The 10000-nt window shown below is 38.0% G+C and overlaps 1 protein-coding gene across 4 annotated transcripts in view; it reads left to right on the top strand.

Annotated features, from left to right (window-relative positions):
- LOC138045384 (uncharacterized) overlaps positions 1-10000 on the top strand; it is a 24350-nt gene that overhangs the window by 2067 nt on the left and 12283 nt on the right. Inside the window, exons 2-6 of one of the 4 annotated variants that reach the window (XM_068891865.1) lie at positions 3466-3577; positions 4226-4309; positions 6525-6592; positions 9130-9152; positions 9234-9285. In XM_068891865.1, the coding sequence (XP_068747966.1) occupies positions 3466-3577; positions 4226-4309; positions 6525-6592; positions 9130-9152; positions 9234-9285 (339 nt within the window). Of the gene's footprint in view, positions 1-3465; positions 3578-4225; positions 4310-6524; positions 6593-9129; positions 9153-9210; positions 9286-10000 lie in introns of all 4 variants that reach the window. The other 3 variants (XM_068891866.1, XM_068891867.1, XM_068891868.1) reach the window with 3 other exon arrangements.

Genomic DNA, 10000 nt, shown 5'->3' with positions numbered 1-10000 from the left:
ACCCCTACTGTAATTCAGCTTTTGCTGCGAGAGTACGGTGAATAAACTGTACTAAAATTGACCACTAAGCTAATGTGTCAAGTTGCTAATTCACACCTTAAAAATGATATTTATTTTGAATTCTGGCTGACTATTTACGTAACAATGATAACTAATTATATACACGTGCCTTGCGGAGCACCTACAATAGACCTTACAACTCGTAGGTTACCGTTCAGAGATCCCTGATTTACTACTTTTGAAACAACTCCATCCCTTTAATAATGCTAACCGTAACCTTAATTTCGACTAAACTACTGTTTAGGCTTACGGTTAGTCCCTGTGATAGTAATAGGTTTATCCAGTATTGCAGTGATCTGTGATCTGTGACCTACTTTTCCTTCATTCCCTGTGCAGCACACTTATAAATTCATTGCATGGAAGAGTGTACCATGCTTCCAGTCTGATTGGTGGATCCTTCATGGCAAACTTTAATGCATGAGTTCATTGCAATTAAAGTCGTTTCACGTTACCCTTCTGTTAAAACAAACTGGTGTCTTCATAATAATAAAGATGCCTACCGAACTGAGTAATAGCGTCAGCAAAGCGAGATTTGAACATTTGGAAATTGTCTCTGCTTCACTATAGCTGATCCCAAGCGGTGCATCGAGTGGTGCAAAGGACACAATTTACTTTTGTCGTCTGTGAAATGTCCCAAACCTGTGTGGAAACGAGGTCAGTTGGTGAAGACAGAAAGTGCATCGGGAGATGGATTTGTTGTGCGATACGTACTCAAGAAAAACTTCAGTCCGCCGGATCTCATGATTTTGTGGCAGTAAGCTTCACTTGAAAAAATATTAGCCCTAGCGGCCTGTGACCGAAAAGCTTACGATTGCCTACAAAACGAGGGCTCAGCATCATCTCAAAGTTAACCATCGCCTAAACTTTTGTCGACCCAGAAAAACGAGCCCACAACAGGGCACTATTGAAAAGACATGGTAGGGGAGTGAAACGAAGTATGCCTCTTACAGGAACATCCATGGATCTCTACCGAAGTTATACACTTAAATGGAAGCATCATTGAGCATATCGCGCCAATCTCTACAAGGAGTGATAAAACGCAAAAAAGTCAAAGTCACTGCTTACGAGCCAGAAGGCCCATCAGGCAGGTGCTTATCTTCGGTTTCCGTAGCATGAAGCGACTAGGAGTATTTATACTCCTCCCTGGATGAGATGCTAGTCCATGGCAGGGCTACCCCCAGCATTATGCTGGTACGCATTTATACACCTGGGTGGAGAGAGGCACCGTGGTGTCTTGCCCAAGAACACAACACAATGTCCCCGGCCAGGCCCCGAACCCGGATCACTCGATCTGGAGTCGAGCACTCTAACCATGAGGCCAAAGTGCCTCCCACATAAAACGCAAAAGCCCACTATAAAATGGGCCGTTCGTGATCTGGGAAATGGCTGTGCCTAATACAGGAAAGGAAGAAAAGATACAGTTTGCAGTGCTTTGGAGAATTCGCAAACAGAAAGAAAGAACAGCTTTACCAAAAAAAAAAGGAACAGGTAGCCATGAAATTTTTGATAACAGTACTTTAATTTGGTCTGTTTGTTATGTATGAGAATCTGAACCCTATTACAACAATTGCTTGAAACTCCACTGATTCAGCTTATTCTAAAATGGAAAAATGGCTAAAACTGCAGAAAAAGTGCTAAAATTGCAGGAAAAAATGTTCGATTTTCCGTAAATATTTCAGTCAGAAGTTTGACTGGTTTTTTTTAAAGTCCACATGAACAAAGCACCACAGTCCCAAAGGACGTCTATTGTTATCGCTATTGTTTTCTTGAAACAAAGGAGCGTATGCATAATCAAGTAGGGACCTGTGCAGAAATCTTGCCAAAAAAACCTTTGTCAACGCTTACTTTAATATTGGTACAGAAAGTAAAGATAGGGTCTTTCGAATAACTATTAAAAACTATTTCAGTCCCCTATCAGACATAATAATAAGATTGACCATCTACGGCATCCATTTATTGTTTGCGTGACGTATGGCTAAATTGTGGACTTGTTTACAATGGAAGTAGAATAACAAATGAGTACTGACAAATAATTCGTGCATCGCATTTTTGGCGGTTACAACCAAAGGGTTAGCTTAAGACCCTAGTCTTAGTTTTCGCACTACGAAAGCGAAGACCTGGGTCTTAGGTCTGAGTTCTTTGTTTTCGTAATACCTCATGAGAGACAAAACATTTAATAATTAACAAAAAAGGTATCATTCAGTTTGCAAAAATAATATATTTTTTGAATGTCGAGCCAATCACTGGAGCTATAGTAAACCGATTGTTTCATATCTCTGGTTTCGCAACATAGTTTTATCTTCAACTGTAAAAGAATGAAAGGCTTATCATCTTTCACAGCAAAAAGTAGCCTGCAAAAGAGTCAATGAATGAAATGATAATTTTATGAAATGAATCATACATTGAACTGCTTACATGAAATCAAGTGAAGCTATGACCCTTATGAACACAATTTTAGCAATTGGGCAGAGAAGCCTGAAAATTTCCGGACTTCAACGGGGTTTGAGCCTGTGACTTCGCGATACTGGTGCGGTGCTCTAACCAACTGAGCTATAAAGCCACTGACATGGGGGCTGGTCATCTGTGGGTTCTAATGTTCCCGTGATGAGTGAATCAACAAATGATGTATGAAATTAATCAAAATATTGAACGGCAGGTATGAAATCAAGTGAAGCTATCATCCTCGCACTAATTTGCATAAGAATAGCAGCTATTGTATTTTGAAGTCCTCATTCTTCAAAGAATGTCGCCGAATGCTATCAAAGGTGGCAGGGTATTCAGCAGTTACTCCAGAAGTTACTAATGTCGGCCAGTCTGGAGATTTTTCAAATGAAAAGAAAATTTATTGCCAGCTCAAACTTGATTCTCTCACATTGTGCAGTAAGAACTCCAATTACCACTCCACTAACAAGCTAACGAAATTGTTTCAAATTTTAAATGTAATATGCAACTATTTTAATCACATATATATGATGTACATCAAATGCTGACTGCCTTGAAATGAGTGGGTAGACATACATGTAGTACTGTTGATTGATCAACATTATATTTAATGGTTGACTAAAACATGTTCTTCATTGAGTATTAGAGGCTGCCAATCTAGACCCCTTTTTTCCTTTTTTGGTTGTGCATTCACAGTGAGCAATTTGTTCTCTGAATTAATAAATTAATAAACAGATAATCCCTAACTGCCCATTTCAGACTTTGTGAGTGCCAAAGAGAAACACTTTTGTTGCCTTTTTGCTTTCTTCTATCTTGGGAATGGTCATTATTTTAATTTATAAAACTATATTTTTGGGAAAGCAATCACAGGATGACTGTAGATGAAAACAAACATCTAATGAATTGAAGTTTTTTATGTCATGTTTTAACCATAATTTTCTTTTCTTTCTTCGCTATAACCAGGTAACAATACAGCTGCTGCTGCAGTTCATCATCCAGTAACGTCATCTATTTACATTGCTTCTGCCATTCTTTGCTTTTTACTGGGCTTAGTAACACACTTGAGATACAACAGGTATTTATGTCTGAAGATGGTGTGTTGATACTGTACCAAGGCATTGGCTAGTCCAGTGAGGCCGGTGGGCCCGTCTCACTAAGATCTTGCCGTGATCTCAACAGACTGTGCTTAATAATAATGATGATAATAATAATAATAATAATAATAATAATAATAATAATAATAATATTAATAAATACCTCACTGAGATGAAAACCGGAAACAAAATGAAAAGGTGGTTACCACTGGCACTCGAATCGAAATAAATCAAAGGAACAAAAATACTATTAAAAGAGATCGTAATACAGAGAAGCAGCGTCACGAAAGGATGCCTGAAATGAGGATCAGTATCCAATCAACTCGAAGAATTGGTGATATTGTTCTCACGGTCACTCCACTATTGATCTGACCTTGGAAATAACATTCAGTGATTCTCTGTAGATGGAGATCTACAATGTAGCTTTATTGTTATTATGATTATGATCATTATTATTATTATTATTATTATTATTATTACTATTATTATTATTAGTTACTATCATTATTATTTTTATTGTTATTTGTTAGTATTATTGTTGTTGATAATTATTATCCTCACTAATATTGTATCATTCAATCATGTGTCTTTCCTCTTTTTCATGAAAGTAAATTTCTTAATTTTTTTAGGATTGAAGTCCTTAATATTACTGTCAGAAGCAGTGTCATTTCCAATGTGCCATGGATTTTTTATTTCATTCTGATGTGCCTGAGGTGAGAAGTGCAAGTGATTAGACGCAAGCCCAATTTTGATATCCAACATAAAGTGTCCTTAAAAGTCTCCGCATTTTCCTACCCATTTCTAACAATAAGCTAAGGGTAAAGTTTAGCATTACTTTAAGGTCAGCTGTGAGGGTAAATGCAGCAGTTTATCCTTACTTGAAAAAGAAAAGAAAAAGGAAACGAACTTTATTTTGATAAGTGTCTAGTCGTTCTAGCGCTGGGACACTAATAATATTATTGGGGACAGTGTGAACTGAAATCAACAATTAACGCAAATCAAGTCAAATGTTAATTTTTGAGGAGAGGGGAAAACGGGAGTACCCAGAGAGAAACCTCTCGGTGCAGAGTAGAGACCCAACAACAGGGTTTTCTTTAAGGTTTTAAGTAGCCGGGGTTTTTTGCAAAGTAGACGGTTGTGGGTCCGGAGGACCCATACGATGGGCTTTTGCCCATCGCTTCTAGGGGGGTCCGGGGGCAAAAACTGAATGCCGGAAAATGCATTTCCTGGCCTTTTGGGCCATGAAACTCAGACATTAGAGGGATGAATCAAGCTGCAATTATACTATGAAAACCATGTTACTTAAAGAAAGACGAAGCGACATTTCAATAATACAACCCTATAAACAAAAAGTTGAGTGATATTTTTTGTATCTTTTTGGTGGTTTTGCTGGAGCTAACGAGCATGGCAAATATTGCCACTTGACAACTTGTAAACATGGCACATACTTGAAGGATTAGACCAGCAAAGGCTTCTGATTGGTTGTTAAATAAAGAAGCTGATTGGAGGATACTAATTGGCCAATGGCGTAAAGGATGTTTCGATCCTGTTTAGGTGTGAAGATGACACACATTCGTTCCATTGTGTAATTAGCGGGAAAATATGCTTGCGGAACTTGGTTGTAGTAATTTCGAAAATTGAAAATCACTCGAGCGGTTTAAGAGTGATGTAGTTTTTTTCCGAAGAGTTTAGGAGTTCCGTAAAGCAGTGAGAGTTCAAGAGTGACGTTGGATAAAGATCCGTTGTCATGTTGAAGCGTAGAGATGCCCTCGAGAGGACGAGCACTTACGGGGGCAAGTAGGATTTAACTCCGAGGAGCGTTATGTTCAAGTGTTTAAATAAAGTCTACGAGTCCTCAGCTTCTACGTTCGCCATAAATGATCAACTGAAAGGTTCGAAGTGAAAACGAAGGAGCGGTTAATGAATGATCAAGGGCTAGTTTTGTTCCTCAGTTGAGTTGTGGTAAGAGATGCGTGAACGCAGGCTGAGCGTGTTGCTAGCAGAACATCATATGTAAATTTCCTTCTGGTTTGAGAACAAACCTTTTGAAAGTGCTTCTTTGTGTACAAGTTTTTTTATGATTGCGGCGGGATTAAAGGAAGTTTTGCGGGGACTAAAACGTCCTTGAGTGATTTTTCCTCCCTGTAAGGTACAATCGAGGGCTGTTTAAAGATATCGAAATCCAATATGGCGGACAACAAATCATATTGTTCCTACTTTCCCGCCACCGCAGCAAGATTTTTTCAAAACGAAAGTCTCAAACATAACGTTTTTAAACTGCCCTTGAGTCAGAAGTCTTTTATGTGTTTTCAGAAAAGATAAGCACTGCAAATTTTTATTCGTATTGAGCCCAAGTAGTTTAGACCTCATAAACATCATCTCCTGTACATGTCTTGACTCTTCAAACAATGAAAGTAGCCGGCGAAACCTGACAGAGAAGCCGACGAACTTCGCCGGCTGCCGGCTCTTATATACAACCCTGCAACAAACTCAACCCACTTGTAACACCGAGTCTGGGAATCGAACCTGGACCACATTGGTAGCAAATCAAATGAATGAGACTTAAATCACAGGTCACAACACGTTTTTGTGGCAATTTGATTTCTGTGCTCAAGGTAATAGGAAATTAAACCTTGTTTGTTTAGAATTTTTCATTGTCCGACAGATGAACATACTGTATATACCTGTATTGGAATACTCAGACCCTTTAGAAACTTTAGGCAAACTTCAGTATACCTCATATGTAATAATTATTAATCTTTAAAGCAAAAGAAGTACATGTAAGCTAGTGAAACAATAACAACTAGGAAAATTATTCCTAGCCTGAAAATTTTTCAGGCTAGGAATAATTTTCCTAGTTGTTATTGTTATTGTTGTTATTATTGTGTGGTTGTACATGTATGTGGTTTTTTCAAATGATTTTTTCAGATCAGTTGCTGGTGCAGTGATGTATGCGCATTATCCCGACAAGATCCTAAAAGCATATTTTATGACAGGTTGGCAAACACACATTGCAATCCTCACCAGAGTGATCATTAATTTTTTTCCTACTGAAACATTTATAAGGGTGGCATTAATTAATTTCAGTAATTATTATTATTGCAATCACATTTATTCATGGCAAAAAGGGCTTGCCTTTTGAACTGGAATTTGTTCATGTAGATGCAGAGTTGATTCTGTAAAGGCAGTTATAGTGCCATCCCTTTTACATGTATTTTTGCTTTCAGGTGTGGAGTTTACTCTCGGGGTGGTGCTTAATCACAGAAATAGGTTTAATATCCTTACTGATACACATAATTTGTATGTTGCAGGTCATTTAAATTTGTTCCATAGGTTAATTTGTTTCCAAACCAAGTCAATTTGTTTCAACCTAGGTTAAAATGTTTTTAACGTTGGTCTAAATTGCAAGAAGTAAACTTAAGATAAATGAAAAGTCAACAGTTATTAGGAAGTATAATAATGTATATTTGCAAGTAATTGGCCCTGGAGGTGAGTTGATGAACTTAGTGTACTTACTTTAATAAGAAGTCTGGAAAAAGGAATTTCATAATCTGTTGTTCAGAAGCCATTTTACAGGCTGTTGTAATTGTTATTTCGTTTGAATGAACAAATAAAATGCTTGGTTTCTTTTTTTTTTTTTTTTTTTGCTGAGTCCGTTTGTTGAGATGTATGATTGTAGAGATAAATCCAAACTTTGTGATTGTTTTCATTTTTGGCATAATCCCCTTCAAGTTCTACAGTTTGACAGCAAGCAGCACATTTGAATGAAGGGGCATTTCCTTTTTCATGTTATTACTTTTCAGCACCAAATAATCCTGAAGTTCAAACTACTTCTTTTTGTTCAAGATTCCCCTTCAGGTGTTTGACAGCAGACCTTAGACTTTCTGCAAATAGCACTGATAAGGTGTATTTAAGTTATGTACAGGTTATTTTATGAAAATCAATCAGATGTATTTGCACATGAGGGAAAAAATCGGTTTGTTATTATGACTGGTAATGATGTCTTGTTCGTGTTGTATTTTGTATAGCAAGGTAAATAAACTTCGAACAGTATTTGTATGTTGTCACTGTGGACGATTTGTCCTTCAGAAATCAAGAGCCCACTTCTTGCAAACAATTTATGCTTTTGTCGCACTGGAGACTCAGAGAATTTTCGCCCTTCTTTAGTCACCCTTTAAATTCTTGATAAAATTTCATTGGTCGCCATATAACTGTGGATGAGCTCATTTTGTGTCATTTGCACAAGTGTGAAATGGTGGTTGCTGTGAAGGCTTGGAAATAGCTCAAACTCATTGGCAGAGAAAAATATCCAGCAGATTTCAGTAGCTGATTGGATGGCCTAGAGGTTTATAGTTCAGAGGGGACGTAATCTCGGATGTCCCATGGTTCAAGGGTTTGAATCCCAGGAGCGGTATGGAATGCTGTGAAAGCTCGAAGTAAGTGACACAGTCTGTAGGTAGTAATGTATGGGAGAAATAGTAAAGAGGAAGAGAAGGAAAGGAAAAACCCTTTTTTAGACAGTTCATAATAACCTAGGTTGAAACAAATTTACAAAGGTACAATTTGACCTGCAACATATACAATACCCTCGCTGACAAAATTTTATTATAATTATCTGTCTACTGACTGCTCAGAGGTTTATAAACAATTCATTTTTAGTACTGTCTGATCTTTGATAATGCCAAGGTTAGGAAAGGAAAAATGAGAACAATTTTATCGTCTAATTACCAGTCTGCAATATTGCCCAATCTCTGAGTCCTACTTTCCTTGCAAGTTTTCCTAATTAGACAGATATATAAGGAATTATAGTCATTAGGTAAGAATGTGATTTCAAGTGCAATTTGGAATATAAAGCACTGTCATGCAAGTAAAGACCTACAAAATACAGGCTCTGGTAATTCAAAGTCTTTGAAAAAAATTACAACTTAGTGCTTTAATTATTGTATGAGAAATTGTGATTAAAAATTTCAGCATATAATCATAGCTTATTGTAATTAAGCAGAAGCAACACATGCGTGTGAGGCAATTGCACAAGGATTGCATCATCAAGGGTTCGCATCGCTTTGGCTATCTTGGACTGACCAATCAGAATGTTTCAGTGTGGTTTGTTACCTCTTTTTGTACTGAATGTAATACCTCTTTTCTGTAGTGTGTTACCTGAAAACTGGATGTGTCTTAGCCAATCAGAATGGAGACAATTTTCCATGTATATCAGATTCATGAATTCATTAGTGTGATGATTCAAAACTGTTGAACCTGTTAGTGGATCCACTGAACCTATCAACCACTCCAAATTGTCCCAGGGAACACTATTTTCAGGGGTTTCAATAAATTTTGCAGGCGGTCACTCTTATCTTTTACAAGGCCGGTTTGAGTGAAAATCAAGGCAATTTTTGACAAACAGGCAGCAGTATACCGCCGGTGACCGGCTTCTAATGAAACTTCTGCTAATTATAATCTTGCAAAACTGTATGAGTACAATAATAATGTACATCATTATTTTTAATTATGGGACACTTTTTTCCTCTTTTAGATGCAGCTTTTAAGTCTTTTGAGGTAATGTTGCAATTTTTACGATTTTTCTTCATTTCTCTACAATGGTTTTCCTTTATAGTCTTTCCTTTTTCTTCTTTGAAGGTGTTGTGTCTCTCTTGGGCATTAAATCACCAGTTTTTGTACAGATCACAAGGCGAGTACAGTACACATATGCATGGGATCCAACCAAGTATTTATTAAAATTGTCAGTAATAACTGCCTGTTCCTGGTGCACAATAATGTTCTAAGTGACTTGTTTTGCATGTGCATTTCGGGGAGCAGGACTGAAATTGACACAGTGGTGAGAGCAGTCGCCTCCTACCAATCTGTCCCAGGTTGTATTCCTGGACTCAGCGTCACCGCGCATCGGTGGCTCAGTTGGTTGAGCATCGGGCTGTCACGTGGGAGGTCGCAGGTTCAAACCCCGGCCTGATCAACACTCAGGATCTTAAAATAACTGAGGAGAAAGTGCCGCCTTTGTAATTTCATCTGCAAATGGTTAGACTTTCAAGTCTTCTTGGATAAGGACTGTAAACCGCAGGTCCCATCTCACAAATATCTTCTATGTTCGTAAGTTCCCTGTGGGACGTTAAAGAACCCAAGCACTATTCGAGAAGAGTAGGGGATAAAGTTCCCGGTGTTGTGGCTGTCCTGAACTTCTCTTCAGCAGAAGTGGCCGCCTTGGCGGTGATGTCTCTGAAAAGGCTTGTGGTGTATGAGGCCACCTAAGCAAAAACAGCCACAAGTCAAAAAGGGACTTTGCCGAGTGGTGGAACATGTAGATGTAGATGTAGATGAATTTGTTGGTTCTCGTTGCTTCTCCAAGTGGTTTTTCTCAGGGCACTCTCAGACTGGTTTTCCCTTGTCAC

This window comes from Montipora capricornis, chromosome 4 (assembly GCF_036669925.1).
Source record: "Montipora capricornis isolate CH-2021 chromosome 4, ASM3666992v2, whole genome shotgun sequence".
In the NCBI taxonomy this organism is placed as follows: domain Eukaryota; kingdom Metazoa; phylum Cnidaria; class Anthozoa; order Scleractinia; family Acroporidae; genus Montipora; species Montipora capricornis.
The sequence above is the reverse complement of the archived record's forward strand: the minus strand, read 5'-3'. Positions and strand labels throughout refer to the sequence as shown.